This window comes from Hipposideros armiger, unplaced genomic scaffold (genome assembly GCF_001890085.2).
Source record: "Hipposideros armiger isolate ML-2016 unplaced genomic scaffold, ASM189008v1 scaffold_569, whole genome shotgun sequence".
In the NCBI taxonomy this organism is placed as follows: Eukaryota; Metazoa; Chordata; class Mammalia; order Chiroptera; family Hipposideridae; genus Hipposideros; species Hipposideros armiger.
Window position 1 is genome coordinate 440,698 of NW_017731919.1, and position 22,128 is coordinate 462,825.

Below are 22,128 nucleotides of genomic sequence, written 5' to 3' on the forward strand. Positions count from 1 at the left end.
TTTCAGCAACTGGGAGAAAGTGGGAGAAGAAAAGGGTGTGGTGGTGGGAGACTAACATTTGTTGAATGCCCCTTGTGCGTTAGGCATTTGATTAGGGCCTTTGTATCAGTTGTCTTTTTTATCTTCACAACAGTGAAGACAGGTAGGTTTTATCCCTATTTTATGCATGGGGAAACCGCTCATGGGCATCTAGTCTAATGGCAGGTGAGACTGGGATGGAAGTCTGCTCTTTCCACTCTCCCACACTGCCTGCAAGGGAGGACAGTATCCAGCATTAACCACCCAACCTCCACATCTTGCTCAGTTCTATAAACATCTGGATGTGTTGCCCCGCTCTCCTTCTGCCCTGATACTCTTGTTGCCTCACTACTTTCTCATTGCTCCATGGGGGCAGTGCTGCTCTCAGTTTAGCTGCTTGGGTCTACGAGACCTTTATCCTCAGCAAGGAAGTAACCATTTATGAACAACACTCTTGTCTACTTGGGAGTAGACTAGTAAACTTGGGAAAACTCTCTTGAATCCTGAGGACTGTGTTTCATGCACAAAAGTCAGCTGAGTAATAGGCAGTAGGAGCAGCTTCTCATGATGACATCATCTATTCCTTATGTGCTGTCCATTTTGCCATAAAAGAAAGCCATCTATGATGATGTCATCACTAGGGGATAGTGTGTCAGGAAATGGTTCTTTATACATACACCTTTTTGAAAACTAGAGTCTTATTTATTTACCACTATTAATAAAAGGCACTCCAAGCACATGGAGGACAAATGGTGCCTATTCCTTAGGCCTGATGTGGTTCTAGAGCAGCTCTAGAGAAAAGAGGGATTTGCTGTAGGGCTGGACATGCTGTGGGCTCTGCCCTGACTCACCCTGAGGGCAGCCCTAGGACTCAGTGAGGCTGCACTCAGGATGCCATCGTCTCTTGAAGGTGTGGGGTAAAACTCAATCCCACTTTGATGGAAGACAAGTAAATTGTATTCTGATTCGATATGTATGCCATGATACAAGATTGTGTGGCTGCAGATAAGTCCCTGTGTCTTCTTTTCCCTTTATTCCATACCCTCTACCCCACATGATGTAAAACATTCCCTTACCCTTTTCAAAATTACTCTGAGATTGAAGTCTGTGGACATTGTGAGAGACTTTTGTGATTGTGGGTCTTTTGCATAAATTAATTCCATCAGTAGGAGATGGTGCATTAAACCATGACATTGCTTTTTTATACATATGGGAAGAATGAAAAGCAAACATTAGAACAGATTTCCAAAGATAAACTCACGAAGAACAATAGTCCACAATGTGACTCAGGGTACTCTCCCAGTCCCAGGGGAACACAAAGCAGTTGCTTTAGTTAGAGGAATGGATTTTTCCATTTTTCCTGGCAGATCATTACTCTTGATTAACTACTAGATTTATGAATCCTAGCGTAAGTTTAGTGCCCTCTAATAAGTTTTTAACAAATGTGTAAGAGACATTTGGTCATATTTATGAGTTTAAAAAAAAAGGCTTGCATCTGATCCACATATTAGATTCCCCCCTGCTCTTATTGACTGAGTCAACCTGTAGCCCAGGGGAGTGGAACAAAACCCTTTTGTACGTGCTAATGAGTTCCGTCTGCTCCATAAACAGTATGTAGGGAATGGTAGGCCTAATCTCCATCTGCAGGGTGGATCCCAAATGTGATTTCTGTCCTGCTCTGCAAGAATCAGTCCCAGTTCCACATGTCTTGTTAGGGAGATCTCTTCATGGACAGTGTAGATGCCTGACCACTGTACAGTACATCTGAAGCTGCCGTTGAATAATATTGTATGTCAACTATAATTAATTGGGTTGTTGGAAAAGTCATGACTTATTTTTTCTGTTTTTTATTGCAAAAATGAGTCATGACTTTTCCGACAACCCAGTAAAATATATATATACACACACACACACACACACACACACACACACACACACACACACACCCATATTGTCACGGGATGTCGAGTACAGGGTGGGGAGTGAAGTCATTGGAATTGTAATAGATATGTGTGATATCGGGGGTGGGGACGGTGGATTGGGGGAGAGGGGTTGTTACCTTGTGAGGGGTGAAAACTATAACTATTGCATTGTTTTGTACACCTGAAACTAATAAAAAACAAAACAAATTAAAACAAAACAAAACAAAAAGATTCAGTCCCAGTTCACTAATGATTGATCTCTGTATGTGTATGTGTACTTATTTTTAAAAATATACACTAATGTTGCATCTTTCCCATAAGTTTTACTAAATGAATACTTGTATTTGTATACAGATAGCCCCCAAAGAGTAGATTTGACAATAACTGGAAAAAAGAATAGAGAATTAGATGGGAAGGAGGTGGAATGTGGGTGAGCTGATAGGTAGATGAGGGGGGTGAAGACTGTGTGGGTAGGAGAGCAGGTGAATGGCCCACAAAGTGACCACAGGATTAGTTTAGGGAAGTCCCGGGACTGCCAGAATCCAGTTAGATAGAATGGATTTTATTGGTGCTCTATTCATTTCCTAGTGTCCATTTGTTTGTCATCTTTTCTGCTGATTTCACTCAGAAAATCCAAGTTTCTGCTTCAGCCTAGAAACCCGATGCCTAATTTTCTGATAGCCACTTAATCCTTCTTAGCTCTGACCCCTGCTGGGGCTTGTTTTTATTTCTGCCTGTCTCGCTGCTGTTTTCAAAAGACTGGCCCTGTGGTTGGTTGGCTAATGTTTGTGAGAACCTATTAGACCTAAAACTCTTAGAGAAGGAAGAGTCTTCTTTCTCTAGGATTTAAGCTTTACCTTACTTCCCACAGAGCTGTCAAAGGCACCTGTTGTAAGTCTTCCCCATTATCTCTCAGACCTGCCTAGTGGGAATTTAAATATCAAGCAAAACCATACATTATTTATTCAATGAACATTTACTGAGCCTTTTCTATAGTCTCTTTTTGCGATAAGAAAGGATACTGAGAACAATTGAGCCATCATGACTTCTCCAAAGAATGCCCTAGCGTGAGCCTTTAGTAGGTCTTGAACATTAGAACTGGACTAGCCGTTACCTGGACAAGACCTGAGAAGTCATTTGGTCCAACCTCCTTGTTTTACTTTAATAGTGTAAGTGAGTAAATTAACCAAGAAAATGAGATCTAATAACACAGGTTCTAATACCTAATCGCTGTCTTCTCAATTTCTCTTTAGGATGCAGTTAAAATTAAATAATACTAGCAATATACCAGCACGGGCCCAGTGGAAGTATTTGGGATGTGCTTAAGGAGAAGTGGAGATCCTAACCTGGCCAGTCACCTTCTGGGGGATTTGCCAGGAAGAGGAAGCACATGGTTGGGATGGCGCTATTGAAGGACCGAATGTTACTCCTTCGACTGGCCTTCACCTAAGTCTAGCTCTATCTGGACACACCTGATTTTATAACTTTGGTCAGTCACCGTTTTAGGGGCTGGTTGAAGTGATTCTCTAGGATTTAATTGTGCCTTTTATGGCCCACGGGTTCTTCATGATCTGCCCTTGTCTGTTTCTCTAACCTTTCCCCCTCCTGTCCTCTCTTCTTTCATCTTGCTCTGGCCCTGTTGGCTGTCCCTTGGCCTCGGAACCAGCCCTGCACATGGCCATCGTGAGGCCTATGCACGTGATCTTCCCTTTCTCTGGAATGCTCTTCTCCCAGGTCTCCTCATGGCCTCTCCTTCTCATCACTCAGATGTCCCTTCTAATCATCTTACCTAAAGTCTCCCTTCTCCATTACACAGACGCTCTAGCACTTTACCATATTTATTCATGATAATTATCCATATTTAAAATAATATGTTTTTGTTTGTATGATGTCTGTCCTCCCCAGTTAGAATATGTGTCTTGAGGACAGGGATTTTGTGCTGTATCCCTGGCCCTTGGGACAGGCCCTGGCACAATTAGGTGACTCCAACCTGGGTTGATCTCAGTGGTGTACTACAGTGACCTAATTAACATACTATAGTCAAATATTATTAGTTAACAGATGGTATTTTATTAAGGTAATATTCACACTTGATAGTTTTCACTGATAATGTCAGAAGTCTGGAATTCCACATCTTAGCAAATGACCGCTTGGGGTTCTATATTGTTTTAATGAAGTTGTAAGATGACTACATTATGTTTAGAGATCTCCCTGTCAAAAATGTTCTGAGATGTACGCAAGTCGACATAGGACTGTCCTACGACAGGAAGAGGGTAAAAAGTATGATTCTACTAGATACTAAATATTTTATACTCCTGCCTCTCAACACTGTAACAAATCTCTTATCATCTCTAATCCTCACTGTTTCTTTTTTATTTTACTTTATCACTTTGGAATTTGGAAGATGGGAGTGGACAAAGAAAAGGAGGGAGAAATAGAGAAAGGACTGTTAGAGCAGCACTCCAAGTCACTTTAACCCCATTTGGAGGAAAGAGCACTATCAAGGAATCCCCAAAGAAGTTGGGCACAGTCTTAGGAAACCCCATTGCTGGGAAAAGAAGAAGATGAAGAGTTGGTAACTCTTTCCATAAAGTCCCCTTATCTAGGAAGTCTCCCTGGATTGAGCTTTCAGTTCTTGGGTTCGGTAGGGCCTTCTCAGTCCTCCCATGCCCTCGTGAGCATTGCATCCACCCTAAACACGTTCACTTTGGTTGTTCACTCCTTTTGTGGCCCCCTTCAGATCAGAGGCCTTCTTAGGTCAGATTGTGTTCTCCTGAGGAGGTCCTAAGGGGTTATGTTCCTAGTGGAGGCACTTAGGAGATACTCCATTTTCTGAGTATTGGTGGACGGATGACCATGCATAAGACACCACTTTGTTACGTGAGGGATTCCAAGAGGAAGAAGGTCTAGCCTGGGACCTCAAGGAGTTTGCGGATGACTAGTGGGAGATAAGACTGATAGATGCTTAACTCTAATGCAAGACGTAAAGTAAGTGCATAAGAGAATGCTAGCCGAAGACTCTGGGGATTTAGAGGAAGGATGTGGCACATCTGATCCAGGAGATCAGACATAATACCAAGAAGGAAAGTGCATTTGCAATGAACCTTGAAGGAGTGAGTGAAGTCAGTGGCCAGAAAGCACTCGCACATGTGTGGAACAGCCGTTTGGTTCAGGTAGAAGAAATAATGTGAGATGATGGTGGGTGCAGCAGCCAAGGATGTGAGGAGGAGACAGTCCGACCCAGGCCACTGTGTTGCTGGGGTGGATGCAGAAGGTGCCCATCTCTAGATTCCTACTCCCCTGGCACGGTCATTCAATGTGAGCATGTGTGGGATTTCCACCTTTATCTCTCTTGAGCTGATCACTCTTTTACTTCTTTTAGAGGTATTTCTCTATTGAATGTATGATTTGTCCTAGAGGAAGAAAAGACTAGAAAGGAGGCTGCTGGGGCCTTTATGTGCTGGAGCATGAAGGGTCCTGACTCTGTAGGAGTGAGCCATGATCAGGGCAGTGCTTCAGGGGGATTGGTTTTTTTGTAGGATTGAATTGGTGTGGGAGACAGGAAGGAGGCCCCTGCTGTAGTCAAAGGGGGAGGAGAGAAAAATGTGGCATCCCTAACCTGTAGGATGTAGCACCAAGGGGCATGGGTAGAGGTAGAAATCTAAGATAACTGAGGTTTCAAGCAAGCCTGGAAAGTTGAGAGAATGACAATGCTAGGGACAGAAACATGGAAAAAGTGAGTCTGAGCCTGATTTGAGATGGAGGAAGGTGAGTTTGCTTTGGGACATACTGAATCACTGTAGATAAAGATTTGAGGGTCATTTGTAGAAGTGAACTCTGATCGGGAGAGTAAATATCACTAAAAAGAGAGAAGAAAAGGGCCAAGAGCGAAACCCAGGGAGCCTTCCTTTGGTGGATTGTGGGAGGGGTGGAGAAGCACAATTAGAGGAGTGCAAGCGAGCCAGGGAGGGCAGTGGGACAGCAGCCAAGGGAGCCCAGAACACTAAGGCGAGGAAGTGGTGGAAGTGGTAAAAGGACTTGGATACTGCTGGGAACGTGATGGGCTCTCAAGAAACGCTTTTGAATTGAACTGAGAGACTTAAGATGATAGAGATTTGGTGACAGATATTAGGTGTCTTTGGTGTCCCTAATGAGAGCAATTTCAGTGGAGAGTGGTCACCTGCAGAAGCTATGGAACAAGGAGATGGTGAGCAAAGGGAGGTAGGTTGGTAGACTGTTCTTGAAAGTGGTTTGATGGAGAAGGGAAGAGGGCAAGGCAGAAACCTGGGAGAGGAGCACTGCAATGGGAAAGTTTCTTAAGATAAGGGCGACTTGAGCATGTGTGTAGTCGAGAAACCCATGGAAGCGATGAATGGAAAGGAGAGACGCAGGACAGCTGATGAAGTAGGACTCCAGAGGGCTGGGAGATGATGCTCATTAGCCTGGCAAAGAGGAGAGGCTGGGGAGGAACAGGAGCCAGGCCGAGGTGGAGGAGCTTGCACGAGAGGTCCTGGGTCTTCTTATTAAAACATGAAGCGAGGTCACCTGCTCCGAGGGAGGAGCTGTGGTGAAGGCTGTGGATTTGAAGACAGGGACTAAAGATTGGAACAGCTTTTGTGGTGGAAGATGTGGGGAGTCAGCCTGAGATCTAGAGTGCTGAGCAGCAGTAACTGGGCAGAAATGGGGGAAAACTAGGGCTCTGTGTGGGGGGTCGCGCATCCTGGAAGCTTCTCCTTCTGGTCGCCAGGCTTGGCAGGAAAGCAGGTGAAGCCAGGTGGAACTGAGAGGGGCCTGCAAGTCACAAAGAGAACAAAATAAGGTTCATAGAAGGCAGGAGGAAGTAGGAAAGGAGGAACTAGAGAGGAATGCTACTGGATCACTTTTTCATGTTCACCTCTTTTTGCATAATATTTAATACCTCTTCCTATAACCCCAGCCTTATGCTTCTTCTGATTCGTAACCAGTCTCTCACTGTTATTCTACGTTGTGTATTCTACAGTGCAGAAAAACAAAATAATGGAAACTGATCCTAAAATGCATTGGCTGCTAAAATTTATTCCAGGCATTGTGTTAAGCATTTTACATACATTATCTTATTTACTGCTCATAAACCCCTCTGAGTTTAATAAGCTTTTAGTATTCCTTTTTAAAGATAGTCACAGAGAGATGAGATAACTTGTTCAAGGTCACAAGGCTAGTGAATGATGACGTCAAGTTTTGGGCCCAGGCAGGCTGACCTGAGCACCGAACCACTTTTCTAAACTGCCTCCCTGTCAAGACTTGCTGTAATTGTCATAGAGTGACTGTATTGCTTTTTAACAATTGTGCAAATTGTCATTGTAATCACAACAACTAGCATCTGTACTGGCATTTCATGTTCACACACATGATTTCCTTTGATCTTAACAACACTTCTGTGAGGTTGGCAGACGCATGCAGAACGAAGGAGAACTTCAGCTCCAAGATCTCTATATTCTCAGTCCTGGGAGTCTTTTGTTTTTTTAAAAGATTTTTATTGGGGGATTGGGGGGATGGGAACAGTGCCAGGGAATTGGGGGGAAGGGGAACAGACAAGTGTCTGTCATTTTGTTCTTCAGTCTAGTTGTGGAGGACGTTGCTTCACTGGCCCAAGTTGGCACCATCATTGCGCTCTTCCCGGGCGAGGCAGATCAGTCGCCGGCTTCTGGACGGCTGCTCACTGCGGCTGCTGGCCGCTCACGCTGGCTGCTGGCTACACACGGTAGCCCATGGCAACCCACCTGCCAGCGCCGGCGACTCACGGCAGCCCAGCTCCAGGTCGAGCTGTTGTTCAGCATCTTAGCTGTAGAGGGCAGTGTCACTGGCCCTCATATGCGGGATCCGAACCGGGGCCCTCTGGCGTCCCAAGCCAGTTTTTAACCATCGCGCCACTCGGCCGGCTCAGTCCTGGGAGTCTTTGAAGTTTTATAATTGCAGAGGTGTGACCAGCCTGAAGATTTGGAATCTTTCTCCCTGCCTCTTAAATATGCTAGACTCCTAATACTAAAGGATTCTCTCTACTGACCGTCTGCTTCTTTTCAGGTCATAGGACTCTGTACGTGGGGGTTCGGATGCCACTGGGCCGGCAGAGCCATCGGCACCACCGAACCCATGGCCAGAAGCACCGGAGACGAGGCCGGGGCAAAGGAGCCAGCCAGGGAGAGGAAGGCCCTGAGGCCCTGGCCCATGGTAACACCCTCGGGAGAGAGGGTGGGTGTCCATGGCTGGGAGGCGTGGTGAGGCTGAGGGCATGTGTGATGGCGTCAAGCAGCTGGCCTTGATTCTCTAGTCTAGCCCGTCTATAGCATTTTCAGAGCTTGCTTCGAGAAGGAGAAATGCCACTAAGAATCAAAAGTATCCTCCTGAAAACTATACAGTTCAGGCCCCAAAATCAATACCATAGTAGGTGAAGTCATTTGCTAGAGAATCAGCCATTCCTTTTGATCAAATTCATCAGATTTCCAATTTCTTGTGGGTTTTCTTCAAGTGGTCTTAGTAATTTTTTCCTCCCATGGAATTGCTTCCACAGAAGAGCTCTTTAAAAAATTCTTGGGGATAAAGAAATCTTTTTGATTTCTATTCAGGATTCTCTTCTGTATGTTCCTGAAGTTGTAAGGCCCCCAAATGCGCTAAGTATGGCAGAATGCTATTTCTGTTCTAAGTTGAGGTTGGGAGCAGACCTTTCTCTGTGGTTGATTTCCCAGACACACCATCTCAGCGTGTTCAGTTCATTCTTGGCACTGAGGAAGATGAAGAGCATGTGCCTCACGAGCTGTTCACAGAGCTGGATGAGATCTGTATGAAGGAGGGAGAAGATGCCGAATGGAAGGAGACAGCCAGGTGAGGCCCTGAAATAAACTCGGTCAAGACTTGCTTGGAAGGCAAATGTGTACCTGTCAGCAAGTGACAGGCCTGCCAGCCTTTTGTTTCTTCATGGGAGAAGCGATGACTGACATGGGGCTGATGTTCCAGGGTCTTCTATGGAAAGCTTGACGTTAGCCTCTTTGTGAGATCTCTCGTCATACCTTTGCCAATTGACCTGGAGCCTGGGATTGGTGACAGAAACATGAAACCTTCAGGGGGCCTTTTCTGATTTGTTTGGGACCCAGAGTACTTCGTGGACTATCCTGATATTATAGGTCTGGTTTAGAAGATGCCTGACAGGGCCACCTTGGTGTGGACCTCACCCAGAAGATAGAGCATAGGTCCAGACTTTTCCTGCAGGTGAACCATAGGGCCATTTGGATTTCAATTCGCTGGAAGTCCCAGAATTTTTGAGACTTGAACTTCCAGTGGGACTATCCAACCTCTTAGAGAACCTTGGGAGTGTAGTCAGCCTGGCAGTAGACTTTCTGGGATAGTTGTAGAGTGACCATGCCTGTCTGAGGCTCAAACCCCAGAAGAGCCCTCAGATTAATCAGGACCATGTCCAGGGCTCCTCTAGTAACTGACCAGTGAGCCTTATTGGTGATACAAAGCCAGCATACCTGAACCTCAGGGAAAGAGGCACGCTGGGTAACTAGCAGCTTGTGGCTCCAGCTCTCATAGGAACAGCTCTTCCTGGATGCCTGCCGTGTCTGTGGATGTTTTCTGTGGGTTGAGAGGATTAAATAAGCCAGTCGACCTGAGACCAAGTGAAAAGGCAATTAATCTTGTCATTCTGTCTTTGCAAACTGCTAAAGGTCACACAGATAGTCCCTTTAAAAAGAAAACTATTATCATTTTATTAATGTGATTTGTCAATGTATCCCAATGACATAGAGTAGATCTATTTTTAATTGCATAAGTAATGCACGCCCATTACAAAAATTAGGAAATAAAGATAAGCAAAAAATAGAAAATGAAAATTATGTGCGGCACTCCAGGGATAATGGGGAATATAATTTTTGGTGTCTTATACATGTATGTGTTTGTATTTTTAAAATTTTCTTTAAGTAAAAATGGAATCAAACTGTACTCAGTCTTGCACTGTTTTACAGCCTGCTGTTTTCACTCACTGGTGTACTCTGAACATATAGATTAGATTACAATGTTCAGTGTGATTATTCAGGTATCTTTCTTTGTGGCTTACATTAAAGGTTCTCTTGAAAAGTCCTCATTTTCTGTCTTTGGCATTTAGTTGTTTGTAATGCTTTCAGGTGGCTGAAGTTTGAGGAAGATGTTGAGGATGGGGGAGAACGCTGGAGCAAGCCTTACGTGGCCACCCTCTCACTGCACAGTCTCTTTGAACTACGGAGCTGCCTTATTAATGGAACGGTCCTTCTGGATATGCGTGCAAATAGCATAGAAGAAATTTCAGGTAAGGTTAGGCGAGGGAAAACAGCAAAATGTTGTGTTGTAAATTAAGAAGCGTGGTATAGAGGAAGCAATGAAATGACTGTGTGTCCTTGGGCAAGTCACTTAACCTTCCTGACCTCAGCTGTGGAATGGGTTTCAAACTAAGAAATTACCTATTTCAAAGGCTTATGGGATTCAAATGACATGGTGTTTAGTCTCCCATTTGTTTGTTCATTCAGCAGACATTTATTTTGTATCTGTTTATGCCTGATAATGTGCTGCACACAGGGGAATAAAGATATGACAGTTCTTACCTTCAAGGAGCTCACCTTCTAGTGGGGAAAATAGCCACGGAACAATTAATGTAAGTGCAACAATGGGGATATGTTTTAATAATAATTACAGAAAGGGGCAACTGGGAGTTATACAGAGAAAAAGGAGTTAAAGAAAGATCTAAAAAATATTGCAGCTAGGGAACACGTATAAGAAATTGAGCCAAAGTACCCCCACTTCTTCAGCAAGATATGAAGGGGAGATGTCTGATGGAGTTTCCTGGAGTGGGAATGGAGTTTGAGAAACACCTGGGGTGCATGTGAGGATTTTTCCCCTCAGCTTGGCTCAGTTTGGCTGGACAGGTTAAATAAGAATTTCTCCAAACTCTTCTCCATTTTCAGTATCCTAGTAATTCTGCCTCTCTGGGATCACATGGGGATCCAAAGGCGGGGCCAGCACTCATGGGATCCTGTGTCCCCTCCAGAGGCTCTAGGGGGAAGTTATTCTTTGCTGCATCCAGCTTCCAGCTTCCAGTGTCTCTGGTGTTCTTAGCTCATGGTTGTAGAACTCCAATGTGCCTCTGTCTTCACGTGGACTTCTCATCTGTGTGTCTCTTATAAACATATTTGTCAAAACATCTAGGATCATCTCATGCCGAGATCCTTAATTACATCTGCAAAGATCCTTTCTACAAATAAGATCACATTCACAGGTCTAGGGGTTAGTACACAGATGAATCTTTTTGGGGGCTACACTCAACCCACTACAAAAACCGAGAGGGAAGAGAGTTTCAATTCATTAGTGTCAAATGCTGCAGAGAGGTCAGGTTAGGTAAGGACTAGAAATATCCATCAGATTTAGCAACTGGAAGGTTATTGATGATTATATCAGAAGCACTTTCACTGAAGTAGCCAAATTGCAGGGAGTGGAGGCATTTTTGTTTCGAGAACTTTAAGTGATAGGAGAGAGAGACAGAGAGGAGGCATTAAATAAAGGGAAACCTGGGGTAGATATTCTTCTTCTTTTTTTTTTTTTCAAGATGAAGGATCCTGAACATGTTTATCATATGAGGACAAGGAACCAATCGATATAAAGGTTAAAGAGAGAGAAATGTGGCTCTTTGGCTTGAATATTCAAAATAGATTTTCTTTATTTATTGTTACTAGGATAGTCGTGGATGAAATTGGAGTTGAGACTATGCTGACGTTTTGGGGAGGCCTGAGGATAGGTATATAGGATTGAGGTTAAACTGCCATGGTTCACCACATTAGGTATCTGATGTATTCCTATTAGTGATGAATCACAGCAACGTTAAAATCTTGGAAGAAGGGAATATAGAGGAACTTTGGCAGATGACAGAACAAAATGGGTAATGTTGCGGGCTTTTGAGTCAGACAATCTTGGATTTGAATCCCAGCTCTGCAACTTACTAGATGTGAGACCTTGAGAAATTTTGTAATGTTTAGGCCTCAGTTTCCTGGTCTGTAAAAATTGTTATAGTACCAGCCACTTCTCAGAGTTTTTACAAGGATTAGATTAGAAAATCTATGTAAAGTTCATAGTATAGTTTCTGGCATATACTAACTGTTCAATAGTTTCTATTTCTAATAATAATGACTTGCTATATGAATAATGTATAACTTGTCATAGCTGCTATCATCAGATAGTTCTTTCAGGCGCTGAAGCGGGAATTGTACCTCAGTGACCCTGGTTGAACTGCTTCCCTCCACTCCTTGCCCCTCACCCCTTACCCCACCTGACCTTGGCTTCGTTGGGTCCATTGATCATCACTTTGAGCATTCATGGTAGTGTCTACTTTCCAGACCTGGTTCTGGACCAGCAAGAACTGTTCAGTGACCTGAATGACAGCATGAGGGTTAAAGTACGGGAAGCTCTTCTGAAAAAGCATCATCATCAGAATGAAAAGAAGAGAAATAACCTCATTCCCATTGTTCGCTCCTTTGCCGAGGTTGGCAAGAAGCAATCTGATCCACATTCGATGGATAAGAATGGTAAGATTATTAGGAGTGACTGTTTTCTCTTTTTTTATTAATAAGACATTGAGGAACTATCTGGAGACACTAAGTTACTAGAAGGTAGGAGCTATAATTATCTGATATGCTTCCATAGTCACTTAGAGTACTTTTCGGTGATGGGCAAGTGGGTGGCTGGGACTGGTGACCATTTCTCTTGTGGTAATAGGGACGCATGCCTCAGACAGACAGACTTCAGTGGACCCAGGCTGAGAGGTTTGTGCCCCAAAGTGGCCTCAGAACTGATGTAGATTTGGGGGACATATTCACATTGTGGGTAATTTGGGGCCAGAGAAGGTCAGCTGGAGCTTTTCAGGAGTATAGAAATGTCTTGGATTAGGGAGGCAAAACACAGTAGCATAGACTCTTGTGTCAGACTTCTAGGCTTGAGATTCTGGCTTTACCACTTGCAAAGTGTGTAACCTTGGGCAACCTACTAAATCTCTAAGTCTCATTTTCTCCTCTGTAAAATAAAGATAATGATAGGATCTACTCCATAAGTTTATTGTGAGGCTCCAATAACTTAATCCATGTGAAACACTTAGCCAGGTGCATGGTGGGTTATGAGCACTCAGTGAATTTTCATCTGCTGATTGGCTTCCTTTTTCTGTGGCCAGGCAGGCAGGACCTAATCTATTTTGTTCTCTCCTTGTCTCCACATTTACTGGATCACGGTGTGCAGGGGATATACCTGGGAATCAATACATTTGCAAAGTTCTTCATAGGATTCTCTGATGTGCATTCCTGGTTAAGGATTACTACTTTAATAGAGGAAGAAAACAGGATTACGAAGTGTTCTGGAAGAAGGTAGAGGAGTAGTAAGACCTCTGTCCTCCCTTAACCACTAACTACTATAGTAGCCAAGGAGATAGGTACATGTGGGTTCTAGCTTTTTAGTCATCTTAACCTCTTATTTATGTGGGCTTTGCAGGCGATAGTCATGGCCAAATGATGATGGATGAGGTATTTTAGAGGGGGAAAGGGCAGGGACTCAGAGAATTCTGTTTGATTTTCTCCAAATAGGTCAAACTCTGTCTCCTCAGTCTGTTCCAACTACAAATCTTGAAGTAAAAAATGGAGTGAATTGTGACCATAGCCCTGTGGATTTAAGCAAGGTGAGCAGAGACATGGGAAGTTGGCTTATAGGTCTAAGAGTATTTCTAGTCCAGTTGCTAGAAGCTGGGTAAGCTTTGGTATTTCAACACCCTTTCTCCAAGACCAGAACCCCTTCTGCAGGGAAGGAACCCCCATTTGCTTATGTCTTCTCCCTTCGATGCCAGCCTGGATGGGGCTGGCTCATCAGTTCAGTCCATCAGGTTCTCATGCTAAAATTGAGACTAGCCACGGATAGTCCTCCCTGACACAGACCTCCTGATTTTTCAGAATTATTTTTTGGTATCTGTTTTCCGGCAGCTCCTTCTTACCTCTAAGGGTTTTGCTGAAACTATATTTTTGCCACTGTCTCCTAAAACTACTTTGTGGTTGAATCTCCTTTTGGGGACTGTGACTTTGGTACTTGAGGCCTTCTGTAGTTGTAGTGCCATATTGTAGCTTCTGGTTCAAGCCTGAACCTCCTGCCTCTGGCCTCTTCCTGCCAAGGTCTATCCTTGACGCTAGCTTTCTAGAACACAGATAGTGTCAGGTCACTTCTCTACTTATGAGGCAGGGAACCTTATAAAAACTGGAAGCCTCTGATAGAATATTCAAGTTGTTGTTGTTTTTTAAATAGTTTTTTATTTTTCAATTACAGTTGACATACAATATTACATTAGTTTCAGGTATACAACATTGTGATTAGACATTTACAAAATTTATAAAGTGATCACCCCGTTAAATCTAGTACCCATCTGGCACCATACGTAATTATTACAATATTCTTGACTATATTCCCTATGTTGTACTTTACATCCCCGTGACTATTTTGTAACTGCCAATTTATACTTCTTAATCCCTTCCCCTTTCTCAGCCATCGCCCCCAACCCCCATCCCATCTGGCAACCCTCAAAATGTTCTCTGTACCTATGAGTTTGCTTCTGTTTGGTTTGTTCATTTATTTTGTGTTTTAGATTCCATATATAAGGCATTCAAATATTTTAAAAATAGAAAAAAATTGACCTAGAGCTTCAAAAACTTTTTTTCTTTAAGGAAGCATGGTGTAATAAAATTCAAATCTGAGTGTCTGGATTTAAATTCTCTTAAAAGCTCTGCCATCCTGGGCAAGTAAACTTTACCTCCCTGGGTCTCAGTTGCTTCATTTTTTAAAATAAAAAATGGGGCTAATAAGACCTATGTTATCCACCTTACCAAGTTCTTGTAAGGATCAAATGAAATAGGGTAAGGGAACATTTGCTAAATGATAAAGTGACATATAAATAAATGTAGGACATGAGAAGGGAGATTGATATTTGAGGCTATGGCTCCCCAGTTGTCAGAGGTCATTTTGGACTTGCAGGTGGACCTTCATTTCATGAAAAAAATTCCCACTGGGGCAGAGGCCTCAAACGTCCTGGTCGGCGAGGTGGATACCCTGGACCGCCCCATCGTGGCCTTTGTGAGACTGTCTCCAGCTGTTCTTCTCTCAGGCCTGACAGAAGTGCCCATCCCAACAAGGTAAAGTCGAAGACGACAACTCAGTGCATTCAGCCCAAAGTACAGATTTATGCGAGCTCCGGGGAAACAAACAAGCTCATGCTAAAAGATAGGATTCAGGGCTGGCTGAGTGGCTCAGTTGGTTAAGAGCTCGCTCAAGAGTTTGAGCTCTGAGCAACAGCGGTTCGAGTCAGCCCGAGCTGAGCAGTCACTGAGCTGCCAACAGGTGGCAGGATGGCTCAGCTAAAAAAAATAAATAAATAAATAAAAAATAAAATAAAATAAAAGATAGGATTCATTCATTTGGGGAATGCTGTTGAAAATTCATCAGTGTTTCACTGGAGTATATTTGATTAACTTCCATAAAGAAGAATTCTAAGACTTTTAAGGTTATGATGGCACAGTACCTGCAACCTTGGAAATGGAGAACTGAAGAGCATTCAAAGGGCAGAGCCAGGGCTTGTCACTTGTTACGATGAGAGGCCTATCTTACTCTCCCAGTTCTGCACAGCCATATCCCAGGGAACTGTCTCTGAGCAAGGCATTGATGTCTCTTTCCACAGTTCTGGCAGGATTTGTTTGGCTTGCAGACATGTCCACATTTGTTCAAAAGGCTATTCATGTGCTCTGAAGGTGGTGACTCAGGTGATTCAGCACCTCATTAATTACAGAGCACTCAGATGTCCAGACACAATTTAGTCTCCTCTCCAGGGCTTGGTAATTTCAGCTTCCTTATCCCTTTCCTCTCCCCATCATTTTCTTATTAGAGCAATGAATGAGATTCAGATAACCTTGAATTTGCACTACATTGCCATGTTTTGAAAAAGTGTCTTTTCTTATAGCAAGGAATTGTGTCTATGGAAACCCTAAGCATTACAACCAAATTATTGAATGGAGCCATACAGATAGCTTCCAGTGCCCATAGTGGAGCTATTAGGTCAAGGCAACTCGTATTGCTCCATCATTAGTCTGCCTCCCTTTATTGAAGGTACCGTGATGATTTTGTGTGATAGGAGAGAGAAATATTCTGCTATTCAGAGAGGAGTAAGATGCTACTTCTTTATGTTTACTCACATAATTTTGTCCTTTGTGTGTGTTGCCAGGTTTTTGTTTATCCTGTTGGGTCCAGTAGGGAAAGGTCAGCAGTACCATGAGATTGGCAGATCCATGGCCACCATCATGACAGATGAGGTACACGCCACTTCTGTTTTTCATTCATTCACCTCATAAATACTCATTGAGTATTTACTCTGTGCCAGGCACTGTGCTAGTTGTTGGGGATAAAATAATTGCAATTGCAGTGTCTGCTGGGAAGCCGTTCAGGTCATTTCTCTGAATACTTATTGTGGGAGGACCAAGCTCTCTGGAGGACTTTTCTTCCTATGTCATCTCTCCTTTTTTTAATAATCAAGGATGCATAGAAATCTTTTTCTGGGAAAATTATTATTGCCAAGTAGGATACCTAGAGAGAAAAATATTAAGGCTGACTTAACATTCTAGAGAAAATAGTTAATTAAATGCATCCAACCTATTTACATAAAGAAACCTCAGTCCTGTTCCACATAAATGAGATCACATTGTGTAAAAGTCAGGGATTTGCACTTGGCACTGTAATGTGAATGTACCAAGGCAACCAGACATTTTGGCTGCCATGGTGATGAACCCCCACTGCATACCCTGGTGAGGACTGCACTGTTCATGTAAGTTGCAAAGCTGGCCTTTCAAGGCATATGTCTTAGCAGGCAGAGGGAGATGGGGGCTGTGTTTTGTCAGCTCTCTTTGATTGGGAAGCTCATTTCACACAGCGCGACCTTCATTAGTAATCCTATCCAGTTTTTCCAACCATTGTGATTAGGAAATTTTCCCATGCATCTTGCGTTTTGTTCCATTCTTTGAGGAGATAACAAAATTCAACATCTGTAGAGTCATGTCTTATCTTTTTTTATACTAATAGACATAGACTTAGTTCTTTTTGACCCATCTCATCTTTAGGTTCTTTTTTTTTTTTTATCCTTTTATTCTTGCACTTTCCTAAGTGCTAAAGTTTTCCACATTTCAGGTCCCCATGACAGATATAAAAAAAGGTTGTATCCATCCTTCACCATATCCACTGGTGATTGTTTTAAGTAAAGTCATTTTCAACTTTCCTGAGGGTTTTTTCTTCTCTGTAGATTTTTCATGATGTGGCATATAAGGCAAAAGAACGAGATGATCTCCTGGCAGGGATTGACGAGTTCCTAGACCAGGTGACGGTGCTCCCTCCAGGGGAGTGGGACCCCTCCATTAGAATTGAGCCACCCAAAAACGTCCCTTCCCAGGTAATGTATGCACATTAGCCATGGTGGCTTAGTGTCACTTACTGAGTACTCACCTTGGATAAAGCAAAAACCATGTTGGGTACATGCTAAATAAATCGGGACGTAGCCTTGATTTGGGGCATCTAGAATGATGTCAGAACAGTAATAAAAAATGAATATGCAATAACACAGATGGGCTCAGATGTGATAGGGTCAGTCAGAATGACCTGGAATGAATTTTAAGCCAACTTTTGAAGGACTGATGTGGAATGGCAGAGAGGAGAGGGAAGGACACATCTTGGTAGTATACCATGAATGAAGCCATTAAGTGAAAAGAGCAAATTGTATACAGAGAGCAAATAGAGTTCCCCCATACTTTTCTGACAGGATCAAGATGGGAAGGGTACTCCTACTATACTCTAGACGCTAGGCCAGATGCTTTATAGATGCTAATTCAATCCTCAGCAACATCCCTACTATTATTGTTATCCTTAGTTTTACAAATGAGATATAGAACTATCTTCAAGGTTTAAGGTAAAGTAAGATTGTTGAAATTGGACCTTAGGTCATATATGATGCCAAAGCCTCCATTTTTCTGTTTCTGGGCAAGACAGAGTTAGGAGTCAGGTACTCGTGGAGAGGAAGAGAAATGATATACTGTTGGTTTTTTCAGGAAAGTCAATAAACTGCCCCAAATCAGTAAATGCGTTTGAAAGCTACAAACACTTGGGTATTTTTTGGCTGCTTTTGAATTATTTTGCCACTCTCCCCCACCACCCGTTAGCAGGAAGGACAGAATAGATGTTTGACTTTACTAATTTTATGGTTCTCTGTTAAAAGGAGAAAAGGAAAATGCCTGGAGTTCCAAATGGAAATGTCTGCCACATAGAACCAGAACCGCATGGGGGCCACAGCGGGCCAGAGCTTCAACGCACCGGGCGGTAAGTTCTGGGCTATTTCACAGCTGATACAGCTTGCTGGGCAGAAGTCGTGTAAAAGAATGAGTCATCCTCTTTGCTTTCAGCCTTCTTCTCTGTAGTATCTTAATTGGCTGGGAATGATTTTTCAAATGGAACCACTGACTATAAGTATTATGAATATATCAAATATTGTATTCATTCATTCAAGTTTCTCAAACCACTGCCATATTCTGTCTCACCTCCGGTGCTTCCTACACATTGTTCCCTCTGATTTGAACACTCATCCCCTTCCTCATCTCCTGGCTGACTGCTGTTTATCCTTTGTCTCAGCTGAGGTGTCACTTCCTTTGGAAAGCCTTCCAGGACTCTGTGGATGAGGTTAGATGTCCCTGCTGTGTGGTGTCACAGCTCTGAGTTGTTCCCCTGCCCACCTGCTGCCCTCCCCCCAGCCCAGTAGGAGCCCTTATCGCACTTTATTATTATTGCCTGATTTGTTGTCTTCCTTATGAAATGTTTGCTCCATCAGGGCAGGGACCCCATGATATTCCTAGTACCCAGCACAGTGCCCTGCACGGAGCACGCACTCAATATCTGATGAATGAATGAGTGAATGAATGAATGAATGAATGAATACTTTTAGAATGATGCCTGTTCAGTAACGTGAGTGGACTAGGTATGGATAAATATTGAGTGATTATTTTAAGAAACTCCCGTAGGGTAGGAAAATATGTGCTATTTTAGGCGTGTGTCTCAGAATAGGCAATCTACTCTTCTAGGCCAAAATTTTCAGGAGTGATGTCCAAGAAGGAGGCTCTCTATGATAGGTGAGAGAAGCAGATCCCCAGACTCGGAGGTTTTGTTTGCCAGATAGGAAGATGGTAAAAGAGGAGAATATTTTGGGTTGAAGTGACATCCAGAGGTGTCCCCTAGATTGTGGGAGACAGTGGAGACTGGCTCTGGCTCTGTAAGTTGTGCTTGTGTCTAAGAAGGATCTGCTGGGTGGAGATTCTCAGGATAGGACTCAGATCATGGAAAGAAGCTTTTAACACCATCTACTCCCTTGCTTTCGCTTTATTATTTCCTGCTCGCTTAAAGTTGCTTTCCTTATTTTTCTATCCTTAGTACCCTACCCAATGGAAGCTCAAGGCTTTTTTTTTTTTTAAATTGTGGAGAGTGATTTCTTTTTCCATTCTTGGAAATTCAGGGAGAGGAAGTGAGAGGAAGGAGACTGAGAAGCAGGCGAGAATGGCACTCAACCAGCAGTTTCCTGATAGGGGAGTGTGCTTCCTGGTTGGAGGAATGTATTTGAGATTGGGGAAAGATAACTGGGCTCTGGGGAGGCATCACTGGAGGAAAGGAGGAGCCCTTTGATGGAAGGGGCTGCCAAAAAGAGGGAGTAACCTTTAAGAGTAAGTTTAACATTTTCTTTAAAGTTGAGAGGGGGCTGAGTTGGGTGGGGAGACCTGGTATTTAGAGGCAGTTCAAGGGAAACATCTGTCCTTAGAATAGGTTCCAGGATTGAGACTGTCTTAGAGGAGATGGTGTTTTTTAAGGGAAAGGTCTTGGGTATGGATTTGATAGTATTTCAGAGTTATGATTTATCTTTTGAATGTAAAGGGTGTCCACACCCTTGGATTTAGAGTTTGAAAGTAGTGGAAATGAGGGCAACAGGTTTCCTCTAAACAGATAATCCATGCTGAGGTCAGATTTCAGGTTTCTTTTGGTGTCAAAGAAAGGAGAATAAACTAGGGTCCCATGTTTTTTGAGGGGGTCACTTATAATCAGTTTCACGTAGGAGTTTGTAAGATCATTAGATTGGATCTCAACAAATATAAAGTCTCGGAAATGGTGCCTGACATCCCAAAAGAAAATCCCATATAGCCAGGATCATCACATGTTTAATCACCAGCCCCAAATACCTTTACTCACAAGTTCAAATGGGGTTTGAGGAAGTCCTTCTGTAATGTCACGTTAGGAACTTCTGGAATTGACAAAGCTGGAAAGAAGAGTTATCTGGGTTCAGAGACTAGTTCTGCTTGGTGTGGGAGATGCTTCCTCCTCTTGAGCTCCTGAAGTTTCCCTCAGAGCCCTTTGTAAAAGACCTCAGGACACAGGGCCTTCCTCCCATTGTAGCCTTTTAGGCCAGGTGACCTAATGCCTGTATCAGGGACCATAGTTCCATGCCAACTGTGGCCCCTTCCCCAATCTCAAATTACATAGTGGGTGAATGTGAACCTTCCAATGCAGATAGACATCCTAGAATTTTCCGGACGCACTTGGACTGCACAGACTAAAAAGAAATTAGCCTGGATTTTATAATTTTTCACACCATTAGTCATGTTTCTTTGAGGTGGTGTACAACCTGAGGCAAAACCTGGAGACTTAGGGGACATTATCGTCGTTGGATGGAGAGAGATTTGAAGATGTGAGAGTGTACACTTGAAGATGGAGGGAAAGGAGACAAAGTTGAACACCGTACCTTGAGTTCTGTGTTATCTGAGCTGCCAGGCCAGGGCTCAGACAGTGTCGTGGACCTCCCTGACATTGACGTTGGCAGTGATGCAATGCATTCCCATACGTAACAAAGAGGAAAGTCTGATTAGAGTGCTCCTAGGCCAGAAACTTCACAGCAGAGAAGATACTCTGGAAAGGGGGTTTCCAAGGTAGATTTATGTACTTCATTGGGGATGCCACTTTCGGGAAGGTTAATGAAAAAAAAAGAATCAGGAGCTGCTATCTTGGTGATCTACCCACACTTCAAACAGGTTTCTTCCAAAACACACCAGACAAATGGCTGGCTGGCCTGTCCCTAAAGCCCTCCAGAGAAGGGCTCCCTAAGTCAGTGCTCGAGAGCCTACTGACCCTCTACGTGGGTAAGTCCTTTCTTGCATCAACCTTAAATTCATATCCCTGTGTGTCTCCCACCCCACCCCACCCCAAGACACTTGAACATTAAGTGTAGTGTTGAAAGGGAAAGGAAGTCTCAAATGTGGAGAGAAGCATCCGTATCTGATAAATATCTGTGGTAGATGTGCAATTATGGTCTGATTTTATGTATGAGTGAGGTACGTGGCTGACTCCATAAACAGTGTTCAGAAGTTATTTTATAGTTATACCACCAATAAGAGCCTCAGCTCTTTTCTCTCCCCTTTAAATCACTGCTGGGCAGACAGAGGTCCTCCCTTTCTATGGCTTCTCATAAATCCATTTCACATAAACCTTTTGTCTGTTACTCACAGACGCTCCCCCCTGAATGCTCCTTCTGTGTCCAAGGGCCAACCAGTCACAGCAGCATCTCAGGTTTTTTTCGTGGGTTGAGGCTCGTTATTGCAGAAGATTTTTCTCCCTTCAGAGGAAGGTCATTGGTGATTAAGAGGTGATATTCACATGGTACTAAGATGCCATGTTGGCTAAGGACGCAGAATCTTGCCCCGGACTAATTGCAGCTACCTGTAAGTTCCTTAAGCGGCTATTTACCAAGAGAAGAGAGCAGGAAAAACACTTTATTACAAACGGGGGCCTTGGCCCCAGTGCTCTAAATTAGACCCTGTCCCTAGCTCCTCACCCACGCTAGATGTGCCAGACAGGCGTTTAAAACCAGAGCAGGTCACCAGGCTGCCTCTGCCCCTCTCCCCTAAGCCTAGATCCAGATCATGATGTTACTGCTGTAAGTTGAGGAAGGGCGAATCCCAATGACACCCACCCAAACCAGAGGTAAAGAGAACAGTGTCTGCCCTGTGTCCAGCTGCACACCCATTGTACCTGGCCAGACGAGAGAGAC

The 22,128-nt window shown here is 43.5% G+C and overlaps 1 protein-coding gene across 2 annotated transcripts in view; it reads left to right on the plus strand.

The window, feature by feature from the left end:
* The window catches only part of LOC109371419 (electroneutral sodium bicarbonate exchanger 1), a 58,416-nt gene that overhangs the window by 19,797 nt on the left and 16,491 nt on the right, over nt 1-22,128 (plus strand). For both annotated transcript variants that reach the window (XM_019623902.1, XM_019623903.1), the window contains exons 3-11: nt 8,001-8,147; nt 8,663-8,798; nt 10,097-10,257; nt 12,332-12,520; nt 13,565-13,656; nt 14,994-15,151; nt 16,234-16,321; nt 17,302-17,448; nt 18,268-18,368. In XM_019623902.1, the coding sequence (XP_019479447.1) occupies nt 8,001-8,147; nt 8,663-8,798; nt 10,097-10,257; nt 12,332-12,520; nt 13,565-13,656; nt 14,994-15,151; nt 16,234-16,321; nt 17,302-17,448; nt 18,268-18,368 (1,219 nt within the window). The remainder of the gene's footprint in view (nt 1-8,000; nt 8,148-8,662; nt 8,799-10,096; nt 10,258-12,331; nt 12,521-13,564; nt 13,657-14,993; nt 15,152-16,233; nt 16,322-17,301; nt 17,449-18,267; nt 18,369-22,128) is intronic.